This window comes from Pipistrellus hanaki (assembly GCF_964339955.1).
Source record: "Pipistrellus hanaki genome assembly, chromosome: 10".
Lineage (NCBI taxonomy): Eukaryota > Metazoa > Chordata > Mammalia > Chiroptera > Vespertilionidae > Pipistrellus > Pipistrellus hanaki.
The window spans coordinates 47,142,825-47,164,470 of record NC_140512.1 but is presented as its reverse complement, the minus strand read 5'-3'; the positions used below and the strand labels follow the sequence as shown (position 1 = coordinate 47,164,470).

The 21,646-nt window shown below is 47.5% G+C and overlaps 1 protein-coding gene across 1 annotated transcript in view; it reads right to left on the bottom strand.

Annotated features, from left to right (window-relative positions):
* Positions 1-215: 215 nt before the first annotated feature.
* The window catches only part of DENND2A (DENN domain containing 2A), a 95,617-nt gene continuing 74,186 nt past the window's right edge, over positions 216-21,646 (bottom strand). The window contains 6 exon segments of the mRNA XM_084896734.1: positions 216-488; positions 1,398-1,484; positions 2,904-3,149; positions 3,720-3,837; positions 7,809-7,850; positions 9,189-9,366. Coding sequence (XP_084752860.1) covers positions 457-488; positions 1,398-1,484; positions 2,904-3,149; positions 3,720-3,837; positions 7,809-7,850; positions 9,189-9,366 — 703 coding nt within the window. The 3' untranslated portion in view covers positions 216-456.

Here is a 21,646-nt window from a genome sequence, read left to right as displayed (position 1 = left end):
CTTGGAGCCCAGGTCAGACTCCTCCACAGAAGGGCCAATCCTTTCCCCACGGGCTCTGCCCTGAACCTTTGGGGTTACCACAGCACCTCCCTAACACCCGCCTCTGTCCCCAGTTCGGCCCCGAGGAGGGATGCCAGGCCGGGTGAGCCAGGGAAAGATGACAAGGGGCAGGAAAGTTTTCTTAGCCCTGGCATAATAACAAGAAAACCCAAACATTTTTCTTTTTTTTAATATCTAAGATTTAAAAAAAAATTAAAAATGCAAAAACCAGCAACCAAAACAATCCATCTGCATGTCGGCGACAGGCCTGGTCTCAACCCAGTAGTGGCCAGAATCCCCCCTGGCCTTGACCCGGCAGAGCTGGGATGCCCGGGGTCGGTTCAGAAAGGCCACAGGACTGTCTTTAAACACGCGGCTGCTCTGGGACGAACTTTTTCTTCGAGTCCGGGCGGAGGGTTATTTCTTGTGGAGGAACTTCATTTTATTGCCTAAAAAAGAAAAATGGGAGCATTTCACCAGGAGAGGAAGGAGGTTAAGTCTTCCCTCTTCACCGCAGCTGCAGGGTGGATAACCTTGCCTCCCAGGCCAGCCCGGAGGGAGCCCACTCTGTGCCCCTCCGGGTGTTGGCCTCCCTCCTGCCTCGCAGTCTCTGCACCTCCCCAAGGAAAAGGGGTCTTTCTCGGACTAAGGAAGAGCTGCAGACACTGCTTCTGAAATGGTAAATGGGAATCTCTGAACATGACGGTCCCCGAGGAGCCCAGCGAGAAAACGCCCAGCGGTGCTGCGAGTGGGAAGTCCCGCCCCAAGTGGCGTCTGCCCACCCTGAGGGACAAGCAGGCCCTCGGCAGGCGCTCCTGTGGTCCTCACTGCCCAGCTCCCCCGTCCTGGGGCCTGCGCCCTCCTTCCTCTCTTTTGGCATATCAGGGTGACGCTTTAACCAAGTGAGCCACCCAGCCAGGGCCTCCTTCTCTGTTGATTTGTTCTTCATCCTTTTCCAACAAGGACCTTGTTACTAAGTAAGCCGTAGTCCTTTTCACTTTTATGTTTCCACTTTGCAGGGCACCGAGAGGCTGGGCCACCTCTGTGCTGCCGGACACCCTGCCTGCTTCCACTCACCCTGCTGCCTAAGCTCAGTGCCCAGAAGACTCGGGAGTGAGGGAGATGACAGTGAACGAAGGTAGTGAGACAGCCCAGGAGCCCAGGAGAGTGGGGAGGGGCCTCGGTGTCCTCTCTTTATACTTTGGAGTAGGACTGGGACAGGAGGCCGCAATGCCGACTTTGCCTGCCCAGCACAGGCCAGAGAGCTCTGTGTTATTTTGGAACCGGCTCCAGTGGAGGAACTGGCCAGGAGCCACGGACCAGAGGCTAACGATGGGGACCGAGCCACTTGGTCTTACCTAGTCCCTTCAGGAACTTGTTGACACCGCTGTGCTCTCCACTGGGGAGTGTCTCCAGGTACTCTTGGGCACGGACCTCAAACAGACCTGTTGACAAGAGAAATCCCGGTCAGTATGGTCCCCTCTCTGGGCACTTCTAACCATCCCCGTTTCCTTACTGCCACAGCAAAGAGGAACTTGCTTCTGAGATGAGCTGCTCCTCTAAACATGCTCTGAATCATAGGTTTATAAGAGTTTTTATGACCCCTATAATTGCCCAACTTTGTGCAATAACTGTCTTTGGAAAGCTGTAAAGCCGGCTCCCACACAAAATCCTATTTTGACTCAACAAACACCTTCCAAGTGTCTCCACTGTGCCAGGCCCGAGGTCTCAAGATAAACCAGATGGTCCTGGCTCTCAGGAACTCCTGGAGTTTCCCTGTTCCTCGCGTTCTCCACACGTGGTGTGGCCTGCTGGCAGTCTGGGTGCCACCTGTGATCTCAGGAAGGCGGGGCAGGCCACCTCTCAGGGCCATCAGTGCTCACCCGGGTCTGAGCCTCAGGACTGTCTTCATTTCTCTCTGGTCCTAGTGGACAGTGGGCTCCTTCTGTACTGCTTTTAAGTTTGACGCTTGGGCCTCTCTATCAAATAGTGGTCAGTAAACATATCTACCAGTATGTGTACCCAGCAGGCCTTCTATTTAACAGGTCCCTTCATCAGATCAACTTTTTTGCCAGAAGCGTGGCCAGTTGCTGTCTTTATTTTGCAAGGAGCTCTGGGGATGGTTTGGTTCCTTAACTCAGTCTGTGCCATCATAGCACCAGAGGACACGGAGGCCTGGGCCAGCAGCTCCCCTGGGACCCTGCCTGGCCGCTGCTCGGCCACTTCTGAGTGGTGAGCACCTCGCCCCTATGCAGTCTAACTCCCATCTGTGACAGCCTTTCCCAAAATTTCCAGTTGTCAGATTCCCAAAAGCGCTTAAGATGACATAAGGAAGAGACAGCAATGACATTACCCTCTTTCCCACACCTCCCCCTCTCCCATCCCGGGAAGTGTGATGGGACCCAGCTGACAGGGACAAGGAGAAGGTAGGAGAGATGAACTCCAGGAAGAGAGAGAGGGGGGGAGGAGAATGGATGACCCACAAGCTCCCAGCCAGGCAGGCTCAGGAGGCTGTCCCAGCCCAGGTGGCTCCTGCCTGCTCCGTGGTGGAGAGGGGCAGGAAAGAGAGGCAGCAGGGACGAGGAGGCCTGTGGAAAAGGACAAAGGAACCGCAGAGAGGAAGGAAAGAGTGTCCACGAGTTTCCTCAAGTTGGAAAGCATGGAACAAACAGAGGACCTGTCACCAGAACCTGGAAAGTGCTCTTGGACAGGCGAGTAAGGGGAAGAGATATCTGAGTAGACGGGCATCAGGGTAGTTTCAGAAGCTCAGACGTGCAAAAATGAACATTCTCCAGAGGTGGCCGAAAACTGCTCCCGTCTGTGCCGGGGCACCTCCATCTGTCTCAGGGAAGATGCCCTCTGACCTTTGGCATCCTGTCGTCGCAGCTCTCGCTCCTGGATGAAGCCCCGGAACATCTGGGTCTCCATGAAAACCTCCAGGAAGCGGCGCAGGCTCTTGGAGGAGACGGCTTTGCGGAAGGCCTCTCGCTGCAGGGTCCTCTCCTCGCGGTCGCCCACCGTCAGGAACAAGGAGTAATGACCCACGATCTCCACGAAGAAGCGGACAAAGGCTTCAGACACCACCTGGTTCAAGGGGCTGGACTCAGGGCCTGAGCAAGAGGAAGAGTCAGCGGGTGAGGGTCAGAGCCTCTGAGACAAGCCAACCGGTAATACAAGCGACTTCTAGCTCTCTCGAGGTAAAATCCTACTGACCCATAAAAAGGTTACTCAAAGTATTAAATTATTTCTTTCCCTACCTTTTATTTTCCTTATTTTTTGTTGTTGTTAATCCTCACCAGAGCATATTTTTTCCAGAGAGTGGAGAGAGAGAGAGAGAGGGAGAGAAACATCGATGTGATTGATTGCCTCCCGCTTGTGCCCTGACAGGGGCCAGGGATTAAACTTGCAACCCGGGTACATACTAGTACTCTTGGTCAGGGCTCTTTCCCTACTTTAAACAGATATTTTAGGGCCAAATTGGGGGTGTGTGTGAGAGAGAACTTTTCCCAGTTCACGGTTAAAATGAGATCCAGTGAGTAGATTGAGCACCCAGTTTCTCTCCTTGCATCACTCTCTCGCCTATTTTCTTACTTAACCCAGTGCCAAGTGGAATGCTTGGCCATTGGCCATTGCTCCCTAATGATGGAGGGAGGTGCAGTCTGGAGGGGCTGAGCACTAACCATGCTTGCAGTCGGGGGGCCCTTCGTCCTGGTCACTGGCCAGGTCATTTCTCTGCTCCAGAATGTGCTCCAGGGCCACCTGCAGCTTCCGGGGCAGGATGGAATCCTCGTCGTCCATCTGTAAGGCACAAAGGACAGGTGGGCATCGCCCTGCTACTGGAGGTGCTGCTGTGCCCAGCCAGCAGGACACATGGGTGCACTGCCTGCCAGGCCTGCGCAGCTCAGTCTAGTGGAAGGAACAACAGAGGTCTGAGGTTTGGATCTTGAGTCCACTTCTTACAAGCTGTGTGAGCCTCAGTTTCCCCATTTGTCAATATCCACCTCATTGTGAAGATTAAGTGCAATGTTCAAGACACTGAAGGAAATTGAAGATACAAGTAAATGAAAAGATATCCTACGTTCATGGATTGTAAGAATGAATGTTAAAATGCCCATACTACTCAGACTGAGCTACAGAGTCACTGTAATCCCTATCAAAATGCCAATGGCATTTTTCACAGAAACAGAAAAAACAATTCTAAAATTTATATGGAAATACAAGAGAGTCCAAACAGACTAAGCAATTTTGAGAAAGAATAACAAGGTTAGAGGCATCACAATTTCTGATTTTCAACTTTAACAAAGTAACCAAAACAGTATGGTACTTGTAAGCCAGTCAGAGAAGGACAGGTATCACATGATTTCACTTATATGTGGAATCTAATGGGCAAAATAAACTGATGAATAAAACAGATCCAGAGACATGGAAGCATGGAACAGATTGTCAAATCTCAGTGGTAAAGGGGGTGGGGTGTGAAGAAATCAACCAAATAACTTACATGCATGTATGCATAATCCTTGGACACAAACAATAGTGTGTTGAGTATGGGGTGTGTGTGAAGGGGCTCAATGGGGGTGCGGGGAAGGGGTCATCTGTAATACTTTCAACAATAAAGATAAGTTAAAAATAGAAATAAAAAAAAAACATCACAATATAATACTGGCATAAAAAAAAACAGACACATAAACCAGCGAAACAGAATCAATAGTCCAGAAATAAATCCACACATATATGGTCAATTGATAGTTCACAAGAGAGCCAAGAATACTCAATGGACAAAGCATAATCTCTTTTTAATATATTTTTAAAAAATTGATTTAAGAGAGAGGGAGAGATGGAACATCAGGAAATGAAATCACTATGTTGAAGAGGTATCTGCATCCCATGTTCACTGCAGCATTATCCACAACAGCCAAGACATGGAAACAACCTAAGCATTCATCAATGGATGAACAGGCAAAGAAAACGTCACACATACGCACAGACACAGATACGTGCACACACACAAAGAGGAATATTTGCCATAAAAAAGAAGAAAATCCTACCTTTTGCAACAACATGAATGAAACCGGAAGGCAATATGCTAAGAGAAATAAATCAGATAGAGAAAGACAAATACTGTATGTTCTCACTAATATTTGGAATCTAAAAAACCCCAAAACTTATTTGAAATAGAAAGTAGAATGGTGACTGCTAGAGGCTGGGGTTGGGGGAAATGTTGGTCCAAGCTCTAAGATGAATATGTTCTGGGCTCTAATGTACAGCCTGGTGACTACAGTTAATAATGTTCTATTACATACTTGAAGGTTACTGAGAGTAGATCTTAAATGTTATCACTACACACACACACACACACACACACACACACACACACTACACACACACACACACACGTAGTTATGGGAGGGGATGGCCATGCAAAATTTATTCTGGTAATCACTGTACAATATATATACATATCAAACCATTATGTTGTAAACCTTATGCTTTTGTATGACTTATGTCAATAAAATCTCATAAAGCTTGGGAACAATATTCAATACAATTACGTTGTGAAAAAACTTGGAACTTAGTGGCTATACAAGAACTGTTTCCCGCTGCCCTACCCTGTAGGGTGGCTGGTGCTGATCAGGGCACTTGGCCAAGGCAGAAGACCAGTGGATCAAAGCTGATTTTATGGCCCTGGCTGGAAGCTCAATTGGTTAGACCCATGGTTGGCAAACTGCGGCTCTTGAGCCACATGCGGCTCTTTGGCCCCTTGAGTGTGGCTCTTCCATAAAATACCACGGCTGGCAAGTCTATTTTGAAGAAGTGGTGTTAGAAGAAGTTTAAGTTTAAAAAATTTGGCTCTCAAAAGAAATTTCAATCGTCATACTGTTGATATTTGGCTCTGTTGACTAATGAGTTTGCCGACCACTGGGTTAGACCATTGTCCTGATACTCCAAGATTGTGGTTTTGATCCCTGGTCAGGGCACATATAAGAATTAAGCAATGAATGCATAAATAAGTGGAACAACAAATTAATGTCTATCATTCTCAAATAAAAACAAACAAACAAACTAACTAACAAGCTGGCTTTATTAACTGGGCTCAGAGTTGGAGAGCCCCGGGGAAGGGCTTCCCTGAGGGCCTTTGGGAAGTAACAGTGAGGGGAACTAAGGATAGAAAATGGCATTACCACAACAGACAGAACTTTCCAGAGTGGCAGCTCCAAGTTTAAAAGCAATGCAATAGAATACCCCTAAGACCTGGTAGGAGTTAGACCTCTCTGGCAAATGATAAGTGAGAAAATAATTGTGCATTATTTTCTCTAATAAAGTAGTTTATGAAAATACATGAAAGTTTGAAAACAATGTAAAGTCATCATAATCTGTCTCCCTTTCATTCTTCCACAATCAGCATTAATATTTTGGTGAATTTTCCTTTCCAACTTGTTTAGAGGCATACACACACACACACACACACACACACACACACACACACATATATATATATATATATATATATATATATATATATATATATATATATATTAGAGGCCCAGTGCATGAAATTTGTGCACTGGTGGGGGGATGTCCCTCAGCCCAGCCTGCACCCTCTCCAATCTGGGACCCCTCAAGGGATGTTGGCAGTTGGACATGCCTCTCACAATCCGAGACTGCTGGTTCCCAACCTCTCACCTGCCTGATTGCCCCTAATCGCTTCTGCCTGCCAGCCTGATCACCCCCTAACCTATGGGTGTCGAACTCAATCAGAGAAGGGGCCAAAATCTAAAATCCAGCCTAAATCGCGGGCCGAATGGTTTACTGAACAGTCATAAACTGACAATGTCATAAACTGACAGCGGAGTGCAGTGATGACAGCGCGGTGCGGGCCACATTGCAAGGCCTGGCGGGCTGGATTTGGCCCGCAGGCCTTGTGTTTGACACATGTGCCCTAACCAGTCCCCTGCCAGCCTGATCACACCCTAACCAGTCCCCTGCCAGCCCGATTGCCCCCAACTGCCCTCCCCAGCAGGCCTGGTTCCCCCCAACTGCCCTCCCCTGTTGGCCTGATCGCCCACAATTGCCCTCACCTACCGGCCATCTTGTGACCACATGGGAGCAGCCATCTTGTGTGAGGGCATGATGGTTAATTTGCATATTATATCTTTATTATATAGGATTCTCTCTTTCTCCTTTTTAAAAAACATGAAAAAAATGCATATGAGCCGAAACCGGTTTGGCTCAGTGGATAGAGCGTCAGTCTGCGGACTGAAGGGTCCCAGGTTTGATTCCGGTCAGGGGCATGTGCATTGGTTGCGGGCATGTGTCCGGTGGGGGGTGTGCAGGGGGAGGCTGGTCGATGTTTCTCTCTCATCGACATTTCTAGCTCTCTATCCCTCTCCCCTCCTCTCAGTGGAAAATCAATAAAATATATATTTTTTAAAAATGCATATGATTTTGCATCCTAATTTCCACCCCACTTAATATTATATCATAAACTTTGTTCTCAAATATTCTTTAAAAGCATATTGAAAAATATAAGAATCTATAGACAAACCTATGCAATGAGTCTAATTGTTAGAAGACATGGTCACAAAACCCACCTTTACTAAACCCACCCTCTTTGGCCCCGCCTTCTGGCTTCTCCTCAGACCAGACCTGGCTGGGGATTGGGAATGCCCAGGCCCACCCAGGAGCCTTCGCAGAGCCGGAGAGCTGAGCCCCAAACACCAGAGAGGTAAAAAGAGAGCCAGCAGCAGGTTGAAGCTGGCCCTCTCACTCACCTGTCTGAGGAACCGGTTGTTGACGAGGTCGACTACAAGAACCTGCAAGATGAGGAAATGGAACTATTATTGTCAGCAGGGCTTCTGGGATATAGCGATGGGCTCTTAGCCTGTTTCCATCTTGGCACCCAAAGAGGCAGTGGGGGTGGGGTGGAGTGGGCCATTTGTGGTTTCCTGACATTGCCACTGTGGCCACAAGTGATGAAGAAGGGAGGTGGGGAGCAAGGGCTTTTCTGAATCCCACGCTTTCAACACTGCAACCACAGGCTGGAACATGTGTGTGCCATGGCTGGACTCCCTGCTCTGCTGCCGACTGGCTAAGGCAGAGCCTCTAAATCTTAGGCTGCTTTTCAGTAAATGGGTTACTGGGGTGGGGAAAGAGGCCAGAGGCCTCACTTGTGCCCCTTCCACTTGACTGTCTCGGCATACCCAGAGTCTTCTCTCCTTTCTCTCAGATACCCATTGGCCCTGTCATTTCTCTTATTGGGAGAGGAGGGAGAAACCCAGAGCTGTGGATCCAGCTGGAGAGCAAATCAAGCTGCTGGGCTTAGTCAGGTTTTCGGATAAAGCACCTTTCCCTCTGTCCCCAGAGCGGGCTGAGGCCCAGGGCCAGAACTAGGGTGACACGGGCGCCGGGCCTTCGCATGCAGGGCCCTGCGAGCGAGACCTTCACTCAGGCTCAGCACACGAGGGAGGAAGAGCAGGGCATGGATGGCCAGTGGGATATGGGCTCTAACATCCCAGGACCCCAGATCTGAAGGGGCTTTTTCCTTCCTTCTTAGACACCCTATAGAACTGAACTGAGCCATGTTAGGGATCATAGGGCATCCAAATTTCTTGCAGCTCAAACCCACACCTGGTTAATATTAATGCGAGTTTAGGACCACCTGGACAATTAAAGGAGCCACATCTGGGGACCCAGTTTAGCTTTCAGGGCAGGTGTTCCCCAGGGGTTCAGGAGAGAGTGGCAGCATTTAGTCCCCACTGTTCCCTCTCTGTGGCTGGGTGTTCTCAGGGCTCAGGGACAGACACAATTTGAGGAAGGGGCTGGGGTTCAATAACCACAGACCTGCCAAGTAAGACTCCCCAAGTAAGACTCTGCCTGGATGCACACCTGAAAACCGGCACTTGATCATTAAAACATTTTGGTGGTTGCCCATTTACTGATATGATAAAGGACCTATTTGCAGACTTGGGGGTGTGGCTATCTCATAAATAAAGCTGTGGGGTCCCCTGCTCCCCTGACACTGCTTGTCACACAGGCTTAGGCAGCACCTCCGTCTGTCTCCCATGGGAAGGGAACAAGAGACATCCCCTAGGCAGCACCCCCCTCTGCCCTCTGCCCCCACGGGAGGGCACAGGGACACCCCGGGAGCTCACCTCTTCCAGGGGCAGCTCCCTGAGCAGCGGCAGTGAGCTGGTGAGCAGCCCGATGAGGAAGGGGGTTGGCGAGCACACGATGTCGACCATGGCCGGTGGCAGCACGGGGATGTAGGTGTGCTGCCAGGTGAAGGGGTAGGTGATGGCCACCATCGCGTGGCAGCACTTGGACAGCGTGCTGTAGCGGGAGAGAAAGGCAGGAGGGGAGGGCTCAGGGAGGGGCCAGAGAGAAAAAACCACTTGCACACCTCCCAAGGCACGTTGGTGAGAAAAGGCATGTAACAGGGCCTGACACAGGCTATTCCAGGCACACAGAGCTTCTGCGAGGCTGAGACATAGCCAGAGGGGCAAGGTGAATGCCCTGGCCCATTTTTTAAGTGTGCTTTCATACGTGAGCCCCATTCATGCACTGCTACGCCTTTTCCTCACAGCCCCCTTTAAGACCAAACCCAGAGGACTAAAGCCTATCTTCTCAGGACGCTTACTCTTCTCCTGAGGATGCTTAACATTCTAACTGGGGCTTTTTCTGTTCTCTCCCACACATCCTCTCAGCCAGTCAGGGGAATGGGCAACTCCGTGGGCTTTCGCATGGCAGCCGTCAGCTCCAAATGACTGTTTTGTAAAAATGAGGCTCAGGTCCAGTTACCCTTGCCTAGAATTCCAAACTTCAAGATATATCAACATAAGGGAAATACTGGGAGTGTCCTCGCGCGCTCGCTCTCTCTCTCTCTCTCTCTCTCCTACATGAGGCCCAGTGCACTAAATTCATGCACTCAGATAGAGGTGAGGTGGGGGCCCAGTCTGGCCTGTGTACTCTCACAGTGCAGGAGCCCCGAGATCAATTGCCCCAAAGAGGTAGGCCGGAGCCGTGGGTCCTGCCTCTGCGCCATGTGGAGCAGCAGGACCCCCAGGCCTCGCCACATGGAGCCTCTGGGACCCTTGGCATCGCTGCACAGAGACTCTGCACCGCACACACAGTGTCAAGTCCTTGCCCACCTGCACCTGGCTCGCCATGCACGCAGCCCTGGCCACCTGCATGTGCCAGCTGTGCATGCAGCCTCCTCGTGATGGATTGTGATGGCGTGATGGCATGATGACATGATGACTATTTGTCTATTAGCTCTTTATTATATAGAATATATACTTTTTTTGAGGACTGTTTATTTTTTTTCAATTACAGGGGAGTCTCTCTTAAAGAATAATGACCATGATGTAGCCTTTTGTTGGCAAGCGCCAAGCCTTCCTAACCACTCTCCACGTGCTTTGCACAGTGCCTGGATCCACTCTCCAGTGAATGGGTGGATTGTTAGGGACTATCCTTTGGAATGTCAATCCTACTGTGTGAAGACAGTGATGACATGTGACCGTCCGAGGGGAGGGAGAGCTGACTTTCTCCTTTCCTCGCAATCACTCCTTCTTGGGGTGAGCCTGCCGCAGCAGCTCCTCTCTCCTCTCACTCTAGTATGCTGTTTCCAGGAGCTTGTGAGAAGTTTGTGTAATGTAAGAATAAAATAAAAGTGAGGGTCCAGTGGTTCCCCTGGAGTGCACTGTGTCCTCTTCAGGGTGCGGGCACCTCCCAGCCTTTGCTCTGGTTCTTGGCTGCGCTCCGTGTAGGGAAAGTTGTGAGGAAGCTGAGTTCTGGACACATGGCTGCTCCTTTACCAATCCCCATGATGCCATAATCTTATTGTCAAAAACTTTCCTGAGGAGAAGATCCAAGATGGATGCACAGGTAAACACCTAACCGCAGCTGCACACATAATTTCGGTGAAATACAACTAAAATATAAAATGGACATTACCCAGAACTACAGGAAAGTCGACTGACTGGAAATTCTACAAAAAGAAGCAAGGAGAAAACCAGAAGGAAGAGCAGAGGAGCTGTAAAAGCCTAAGGGTATAGAGGGCGCGCATGGAGAGGACGGAGCCGAAGAGGGGAAGGCTGAGTGCCTGGCTGGCGTTCTCTAGCAGGAAGGAGATAAAAGCTCCGGACTGTGCTGAACCCCAGACCTGACAGCGCTGAACCCCAGTTCTAGGCCAGACCCTGGGGACCCAGGCTTGTACAGAGGGAGCCGGGGCTGTGAGGCGGAATCCCAGGAGAGCGGCGAAATGCAGAGCCCCCGGAGGCACGCACATTGCGTGCAGAGGACGGACTGTTGACTCTGCTGCCAGATTGCCCTAGCGGGAAGGAGACAAGGGCTCCGGACTGTGCTGAGCCCCAGTTCCGACTGCTCTGAACCCCAGTTCTGGGCCAGACCCCGGGGACCCAGGCTCATCCATAGGGAGCTGGGCTGTAAGGCGGAACCCCGGGGGAGCGGTGAAAGGCAGAGCCCCTGGAGGTGCGCACATTGAGCGCAGAGAAGGGACGGTTGGCTGTGCCACGGGATTGCCCTGGCGGGAAGGAGACAAAAGCTCCAGACTGCTCTGAACGGCACCTCCAATCCCACTTCCTACTGAACTGAACCCCAGTTCCTGGCCCATTGGGGGAGAGACTAGACTGTTTGGGAGCAGGCAAAACTCGAGGGCACCTCACTCTCAGAGGTGCTTGCAGCGAGTACTGAAGGACCCGGAGGAATACTGAGACTCAGGAGCTGCATAGGGCGTGGCTTACGGAAGCCAAGGCTGTAGGCTCCACCCTGAAACTCCACCCCATCAGGGAAGCTGCGAAAATGCCGAGACTAGGAAATAGATCACAAAGGAAAGAAATGGAGGACAAAAAGTGACTGGATATAGAGTTCAAAACCACACTTATAAGGTTGTTCAAAAATCTCCTAGAAAAGGCCGATAAAATAAACGAGATCTATGAGGATATGAAAAGGGATCAACTAGAAATAATAAGGGATCAACAAGAAATAAAGAACATATTGTCTGAAATAAAAAATATTATACAGAGTCCTAAAAACAGAATGGAAGATCGCAAGAATCAAGTCAAAGATTTGGAACATAAAGAGCCAGAAGACACTCCTCCGCAGAAGCTAGAAGGCAAGAGAATCCAGAAAGTTGAAGATAATGTAAGAAACCTCTGGGACAACTTCAAGCGAACCAACATCAGAATTATGGGGGTCCCAGAAGATGAGAGAGAGCAAGATATCGAAAACATACTGAAAGAAATAGTGACAGAAAACTTCCCCCACCTGGTGAAAGAATTAGACTTACAAGTCCAGGAAGCGCACAGAACTCCAAACAAAAGGAATCCAAAGAGGACCACACCAAGACACATCATAATTAAAATTCCAAGAGCAAAAGACAAAGAGAGAATATTAAAAGCAGCAAGAGCAAAGCAGGTGGTTACCTATAAAGGAGCACCTATACGATTGTCAGCTGATTTCTCAACAGAAACCATGCAGGCCAGATGGAAATGGCAAGAAATATTCAAGGTGATGAACAGTAAGAACCTACAGCCAAAGATAATCTACCCAGCAAAGCTATCACTCAGAATCAAGGCCAGATAAAGAGTTTCACCAATAAAAAAAAGCTAAAGGAGTTCATCACCACCAAACCAGAATTATATGAATTGCTGAAGGGGGTTCTTTTGGAAGAGAAAGTAAATAAAGATAAAAACTATGAACAACAAATATGTAACCATCAACAAGTGAATCTAAAAACCAAAAAAATTAAAAAAAAATCTGATGAACAATATTAACTGGTGATTATAATAGAATCAGAGGTATGGAAGGAGAGTGAACTGACGATTCTCGGGGAAAAGGGGAGAGGGGGATGTGGGAAGAGACTGAACAAATAAAAAATAAAAAATAATAAATAAATAAAATTGGAAAAAAAACCCAAAAACTAAAAAGCTTTCCTGAGCTCATGAAAAAAATCCCTTAGTGCTGGCTTCAGGAGAAAAGAGGTGATTAAAAGATATTGGCTAGCAAATGAAATGAGCCAGAGAGAAAAAGACAAATATTGTACGATTCCATTACACTGGGCAGATCCATAGAGATAGGGAGTGGAATAGAAGTTACCAGGGGCAGGGGAATGGGGAATTAGGGGTTAATGGGTCCAAAGTTTCCATTTGAGATGAAGAAAAGGCTTTAAAAATGGGTAGTAGTGACAGTTGCAAACATTGTGAATGTACTTAATGCCACTGAATTGTGTGTAGAAAAATGATTAAAATGGTATACTGTATGTTATATATATTTTACCACAATAAAAAGTATTCATAAACTTCCAAGCGAGTTCCTCTGAATCTAGCACCCCCTGAAACATCCTACAGTACACACCACCCACATGGGGACCCCTGAAGTTAATGAGGGCAATGCTGTGTCTGTGCCTGTGCCAGTGTGAGTCTCCTAACTTTCCTGTCCCCTGTGTTTGCAAACAATCATTCTCATGATAGTCACTGGAGTCAGGAAATACTGCTTTAGTAGCATAGTATCCACATGTTTCAACGGTATTTAGTCCTTATTTTTTCTTTCGAATGATCACCCCCAAAATGAGAAAGATGCTGCACCAGTTTCCTTCAAATCACTATACCGTAATACCTTCTTTATTAGTTGAGTAAGAGCGAGACAGAACAATTTAGTTGGACTTATGCCAAGGAGAGACTATTAAAAATTCAGCCACCAGCTTGTGTTAAATTGACTTCGGTCTTTTGAGAATTTGCTCTCAAGCAGAAAAACTTTTCCCCCAAAGGCAATGCTTTCTCCCAGAGGGTGAAGAATGTTAAATACTTTAGTGAATTGCTTAGCATTTGTGTTTAATTTCCTTGCTCTATAGGTCACTGAATGGGTAGCTTTTACTTTGTTCTAAGAATTTTTGATTTTAGGACTGATCTATGTTGGTGTGTGATCAGTCCACAAAGTTTGTCTGCTCATATACTGTAGCTGTGAAGTCCCGTCTTAGAAAATTGGAGGCTAGCCTGGCTGGAGTGGCTCCAGTGGTTGGAGTGTCATCCTGTGCCCTGAAAGGTTGCTGGTTCGATTTCTGTCAGGGCATATAACTGGGTTATGGGTTGGATCCCTGGTGCACGCCCATACAGAAGGCAACTGATTTATCTCTCTTTCTCTCTCCATATCCTAGGGTCAGAATTAAAAACAACAACAACAAACAAAAACCTAGAAAGTTAAAATCTGAACAACATAGTTGTGTCTAGAGTAAGCCTTTTCAAACTATATTTTGCAACCCATTTTAGAGTCCTAAAATACTTTTAGTAGGTTGTAATTAGCATTAAAAACAACAAAAATAGAATAAAAATAAGAGTTTGCTGCATGTTTTCAGTTGTACATGATCTGTGTACATGTGTGTGTTGTATGTACTGGGTATGAATGTAAAATGTATTTCTCATTGTAGTCTGCAGTTAAAGGAAACCAGTGATTTGGACCAGTGAACTGGGGGGTGGAGACAGTTAAAGAACAATGGTTGGGTTGGAACTTTGATATGTTACATGTCTTACTGGGATGTTAGCTTTCATTTTCAAGTGACTAGAGGGAGTCCCTTAGAAGTCTTTAAAAAAGAGTTCCAATTCTGTATGAAACCCATCTCCTTTTATAGCACATTTGTTCCTAAATATTACTTGGAGAAAGAAGTGGATCGTGTGACAGTCTAGGTAGTAGATGTTGTCATCTGTGGTCTATATCTCCAGTCTTTGAAACTCTCACTTTAGTCAATTCACTAAAAGAATAAAAACAGAACTCATGTATAAGAGTTCTTTTACATTTCAGAGTTGTGGTTCAAGCACTTTTGATTCCAGGGAAGGTACAGAATCACAGAACGTTTGACCTGGGAGTAATCTTAAAGGTAGAGTTCATCCTCTTTTGAACTTTATAACTAAAGAACCTGAGGCTGAAACGGGTGCAAGTCACCTCTGAGTTCAGTGGGGGGTGAGGGGGTAGAAGAGTCCTGCAGACTGGAGGAGACGGAAGAGATACAGCGGGGAGAATGGAGCTTTTTCTCAATCACTGCAGCAGAAAATACATCTGTTCAACAACCCCCCCTCGCCTCCCTCCCACTGCCAGCTCTCTTTTGCTTTCTTGAGCCTCATCCCTAGAAGGAGGAAGTAAAATCGTTTGCTCCCTTCTCTCTGCTAACACTGCACATGCTGAGCTGTCTCCTGGTAGAAGTTCACGCTGCCCTGCAGAGACGGGTGAGGAGACCCTGGCTCAGCGGCAGTTTGAGCCAACTGGACGACAAAGGCGGTTGGAACCAGTTTTTCAAACAATGATAAGCAACACCAATGACATAGGGCGGGTGTTTCAGAAAGATAAAATGTTTCAGAAAGATAAAATTCATTCAGGTACCTGGAATGCAGTGAGCTAAAGGATAAAGGTATTCAACTGTGATGGGACAAAAGATGACAACTCAACTGAGTAACCTGCTGGATAAGGAGATAGGTATTGCCACTACTCTATTTTTCCTAGCTAGTATTTTTTTTCTTTTTGAAATATATTTTATCGATTCCCTACAGAGAGGGAGAGGGAGCCAGAAACATCGATGAGAGAGAAAACATCGATCAGCTGCCTCCTGCACACTCCCCACTGGGTAATGCGCCCACAACCAAGGCACAAGCCCCTGACTGGAATGGAACCTGGGACCCCTGAGTCCGTAGGCCGCTTTATCCACTGAACCAAACTGGTCAGGGGGTGTTTGTTTTTTAAATGGTCTCCGTTGCAGCTGGACCCAAGAGTTTCCACAGCTGGTTATCATGAGCATCCTGCTGGCTGGTGCAGGAGACAGGGCAGTAGGAACGTGGCAGGCGGGCCAGACTGAGGAGCGGCTCGTTCCTCTGGCTCTCTAGCCCACATCACTCTTCTCTAAAAAATGCCTCCTGAAACACTAGAAGGAAAGGTCAAATTCTGCAAATAATCAGTCAAATTCTGCAAATAATCAGTTTCTCCTCTACCACTTTTTTTTCCTGCAAAAAATAAGTGGTAGAGGAGAAAAGAGTAGCTGAAGTGTTTTTCTCCATCTCTGCTGAAAATGCTAAAGAAATTATTCCCTGACTTGTGAAGGCTATAGGAACCTCTGTGGGGGGTGGGTGAATGTGCAAAGAATAGTCTCTGGTTCTGGGGACGCTCAGGTGACTGTCCGAAGGCCCTTGCCACACAGCCTCACTGAGCATCTGCCGGTGGGGGGAGAGGCAGTGCTGCTGAGGGAAGGCCCAGGAAGAGAGCCCGGCAGCTGACTCATATTACAGTGTGGGTGGAGGAGAGGAACACCAGTGACAAAGCTGTGAACAATTTGTATAGAAGGGAGGGAGGGAGGGAGATGCCTCAGTGGGAATTTGGCTGGGACCCAGGGTTAAAAGCTGGGCACAGGTTTTTTTTTGTTTTTGTTTTTGTTTTGTTAATCCTCACCTGATGATATTTTACCATTGATTTTTAGAGAGAGTGGAAGGGAGGGGCAGAGACAGAGAGAGAGAGAAACATTGATGTGAGAGTCACGCATGGATTGGTTGCTTCCTGCACGATCGAGCACCAATTGAGCCTGCAACTGAGGTACATGCCCTTGACCAAAATTGAACCCGGGACCCTTCAGTCCATGGGCTGACGCTCTATTCACTGAGCCAAACCCACTAGGGCAGTGGTCAGCAAACTTATTAGTCAACAATACAACGATTAAAATTTCTTTTGAGAGCCAAATTTTTAAAACTTAAACTTCTTCTAATGCTACTTCTTCAAAATAGACTCGCCCAGGCCATGGTATTTTGTGGAAGAGCCACACTCAAGGGGCCAAAGAGCCGCATGTGGATTGCAAGCTGCAGTTTGCCAACTATGGCACTAGGGCAAAGCTGCAAAGCTGGGCACAGATGAGGTTAAGGTCCCAGAATGCTGAAGCAGGAGTTCACAGGCATCAGGATGCACTTGTGAGTGCTAATATTCTCCTGCAGAGGGCGCTTCAGTTCTGATGCCGCCCAGTCCCTGTGACATACGTGGGGTTACTACCCTGTTTCCCGAAAATAAGACAGTGTCTTATATTAATTTTTTCTCCCAAAGTTGCGCTAGGTCTTATTTTCAGGGGATGTCTTATCTTTCAATGCGCTAGGTCTTATTTTCAGAGGATGTCTTATTTTCGGGGAAACACAGTATGCTCACTGCCTTCCCACTCATGTAGGAACAGAGGGGGAATCCAGCACAGAGTTTCCTCTAGATGCCACCAGAAGAGTAAATGCATTTCCTGAGCTAGACAGACACCCCGGGAGTTTGAAGGATGAGCCCATCAGTATTCTTTAGTATCCCAAGCAAAGCATCTCTCCTCCCAGTGCATCATTCCCAGGAACAGGGGTGACAGGTAGACTGTGGTCTGGCCTGGTGCCTGGTGAGACCTAGCGGGGGTTGGGCATCACCACGCAGTGGCTGCCACATTACCATTACTGTACTTTCAAACCCTGAAGTAATGTGTCACGGAGTTTAAGAAGAACATAGGCTGGGTCTCAAGAAAACTGTGTGATCTCAGGTAAAGCCCTTAACTTCTCAGACCTCAGATTCCTCTTCTGTTAAATAAGGAAAGTGGACTAAATAATTTCTGATGTCCTTCCAGATTTAATGTCTATAAACTACAAAGCCATAGAGAAATCCAGGAGCAGGAAATAGCTGTGATGGGAAAGAAAGAAGACTTTCAGGGCTCATAAGCAAATACAGGACCAAAGAGCAATGGTGACATCTCACCCTGAGAAACTAACAGATGAAAGTGTTGGAGAGTTCTGAGCTGCCACAGTAAACCCCTAAAAGACAGCACGAAGCCACACCCTGGGAGGGACCTGACTCGGAGAGAGCTGGATTAAGTGTCTAGCCCAAGGTTCTGTTAGGGATGTGTTTGTGGTAGAGGACAATAATCTGTGACTATGCGATTCTGTAAATATTGCTTCAAATGTTGTCTCTTTGGTATTCACAGGCAAAAATAGGTAGTTAATACTTAATATTTAATCAGACTTATGCTACTATGTCACTAAAATTGCATTTAAGATATATTTTTATTGATTTCAGAGAGGAAGGGAGAAGGAGAAAGAGAAAGAAACATCAATGATAAGAGAGAATCACTGATTGGCCACCTCCTGAATGCCCCCATGGGGATCAAGCCCGCTAATGTGCAGGAGAGGGCAAAAGTAGGTTTATAGTTGTTTGTATGGAATGCTGGTTATGATTGATACAATAGTTTCATTTACTCTGTTTCACGTACTCACCACTGTAAACCTTCTTTTGGCCACCCTGTATGTATCCCTAAGACTGCCAGCCACTCCAGGGGTGGTCCTTTCACCTCTGTAACTTGTTTCCTGAGCCCATGCAATCCAGCTGGATCACTTTTGGATGCCAGGCCACCAAGATGGTAGCTATTCACTTTCAAACCCTGCGTGGACAAACTCACGTGCTTAGAGAGGCCGTGTTTACAAACTCAACCTTTCCCTGAGATGGCAAACACTGCTGGGCAAAACTAATTCTAGACAGGACATGGGACCACATTTAGGCTTATAGATACTGATTAAAAATGAACCAAAAGACCTGGCCAGCATGGCTCAGTGGTTGAGTGTTGACCTACGAATCAGGAGGTCATGATTCGATTCCTGGTCAGGGCGCATTCCCAGGTTGCGGGTTCTAGTCCCCAAGGAGGCAGCTGATCAAGAATTCTCTCTCATCATTGATGTTTCTATCTCTCTCTTCCTCTCTGAAATCATTAAAATATATTTTAAAAATGAATCAAAAGGACAAAGGTGCACAGCTACATATGAATTTGTTTGTGTAGTTAATCATATGTTAAAGCGAAGGTTCAACTCCAGTATTTGTCAAAATCATTAGCTAGCAATCTGTCATTTAGCTTCTAGTGTTACTGCACTATAAAAAGATAAATAGTAAATTTCTTGAATATTAAAAACCGTGTCCTGTTCTCTCTCTCTCTCTCTGTGTGTGTGTGGAGCAGCCCACACTTTTCCCACTCTTCTTTCCTCAAAGTGGTACCTTTGCTTGCTCTCTCCTCCCTAAGCTCCAGGGGTCCTCCTTTTGCCTCGTAACTTGCTTCCTGAGCCCATGCAGCTCAGCTGGCTCACTTTTTCTACTTCTGTAACTTTTTTCCCCCCAAATATATTTTATTGATTTTTTACAGAGAGTAAGAGAGAGAGATAGAGAGTTAGAAACATCAATGAGAAAGAATCATCGATCAGCTGCCTCTTGCACACCCCCTACTGGGGATGTGCCCGCAACCAAGGTACATGCCCTTGACCGGAATTGAACCTGGGACCTTTCAGTCCGCAGGCCGACGCTCTATCCACTGAGCCAAACCGGTTTTGGCCACTTCTGTAACTTTCTAAATAAACTTTCACTTGTATTTTAATAAAAAAACAAACAACGAAAAAGCCTCTGTCCCATATAAACCTTTTGTACAAATTTGTAAATGTGCAGCTTATGACTTTATTATTCAGCCTCATCTATAGAGTTAGACAAAACTTTGGGAACTGAAATTAATAAACTAAAAAAAAAACCCAAAATGTTTATCATTAGGAAAACGAAGAAAGGGGTATAGGGAAATATTTATTTGGGTTGTTATGACAACAGAACAAGCCATCACAACAACATTCTTTCTTCTCCATCTGTCAGACTTTGGCTTGACAGAGCTTAAGAAACACTCAATGTCCATCCTAAAGATGAAACGGAACAAAAATGTTGTTCTAGATTTGAAAGATTTTTGGCTCCACTTAAAACCCTTTTATAACTCATACAATATTTGCCACAACTCTGCTATTTCCTCTTGCAGTGGGCAGACTCACTAACAATGATGAGTAAATAAATTGTGTGGAGGAGGAGGGTGCTGGCAACAGTGACTACAGGCCTACATCAGGCTGAGGTCCACCCTGGGATGTCACAGGGCCATGCACTCAGTGTGTGGCACGCCCTGTTCTCATGCACTCCCTTATGGCGTTGAAAAGATTGGGGCTATGGATGGAAATCAGAAGAATGAGGCGCTTGCTGAACAGGGCCAGGAAGTGGTGCACGTGCAACGCATAGAGAATTGTGCCAAGTTGATAAGGATGAAAGGACCAGCTCAAACTTATGTGGAAGGCTTTCTTTGTAGATTTTTCCAGGTCAAACTACTGGCAGCCAGCCACTGTCTCCCAAACCCTATTTGTCAGGACCTAACCCAAGAATCCTTGATTTCCTATAGCTCTTTTCCCCAAACCAGACGGAGCTGGGTGTTTGTTGATTCCTCCTGGAGGAACAGCTTTCGGTGGAGCAGCCGGAGGAGAGGTGGGTTCTGGCTTTTCTGCTTGGTAACCTCTCATACACAATGCTCTTTGGTGGAGTCTCTGTGCTCTGATTAAGCTATGTCAATGTCTTCCAGGTGAGCCAGACTTAACCTGTTATAGGAAGGGGCAGAACCGAGGGCTGGAGAGCCCCAAAAAGGAAGGCTGAGCCAACGCCCCCAGAAGTATGCTGTTAAAGCTACAAGAGAGGTGAAGAACGTGACCCCGACTTCTGAGCACAGAAGGTCTAGGCCTTCCTAAGATCATCCTTTCCTCGCCCCCAAAGCCAAGCCTGAGAATGTACAACTAGAGGCAGTGGGGCACAGAGCGCAGCTGCCAGAGAACACAGCTACTAGAGTGTGATGAAATCTGATCCTGGTCACTGAAGGGTTATTACTCATCCTTGGCTTCCAGGGCCCCATCCTTGAGAACTCTCTGGTCTGAATTCCCCAGGGTCCAGGGAGCTTGGAGAGCTGCCCAGCGCCCAGCACCAGCTGCAGGCTCAGAGACAGGCTGCTTCCCGAGCTGAGCTGACGGCGTGCCCAGGGAGTACAGTAACGGTGACACTGCGAGGGAAGAACTGGAACACAGGGTGGAGCAGGCTGGGAGAGCCAAGTGGCTGCCATCCAAAAGCAACCATCAAGGTGACCAGATGGCGTGGCATGGTGGAGGGGGGCTGGATTCCTTCTCCAGCCACGCCCCCTGATGAGCTCCACATTCACAGGCTTTGTCCTTTCATTCCCTTTCTTCTTCCTCCCTTTTGTTTTCCAGAGTTGAGAGGCGTATTTCCTCTCTGAACCACAGTGCTTCGATTTTTGTGTTTTGGCAAATGGCCTTCTCTCCAGATGGACTCCTTAGCTGGCCTCGTCTGCTTCTGGCCGGCGGGCCCTCTCAGCCCGGCCCGCATCGCAGGCTGTTTGGAGCTGCAGCTGCCACTGAGGCTCCTGTGCCCTCAGTTCAGAGTGATGGAGGCTCTGCTTCAGTGTTTTGTAAGATGGAAATGCCAGCAGTTCTTTTTAGAAGTTCAGAATTACTCCAAATCCTACCTGCATCTCCTCCTGGGCCCTCTTAGATTTGTGACATGGCCCTTGCAAATCACTGAGTGTGACCATTAGGCGGTGACCATGAGGTGTGTGCTTCTGTGACTGATTTGGATACAGTAGATGGGATCCTTTAGGACAGGTCTGTGCTCTTCAGCGTGGCCCTGTAGCCCTGTCACAAATCGCTGGGGGCCACCTCTGCTGGCTCCTCACTTCCCACTCGGCTTTCCTCTCTGCTCAGCCACAGGG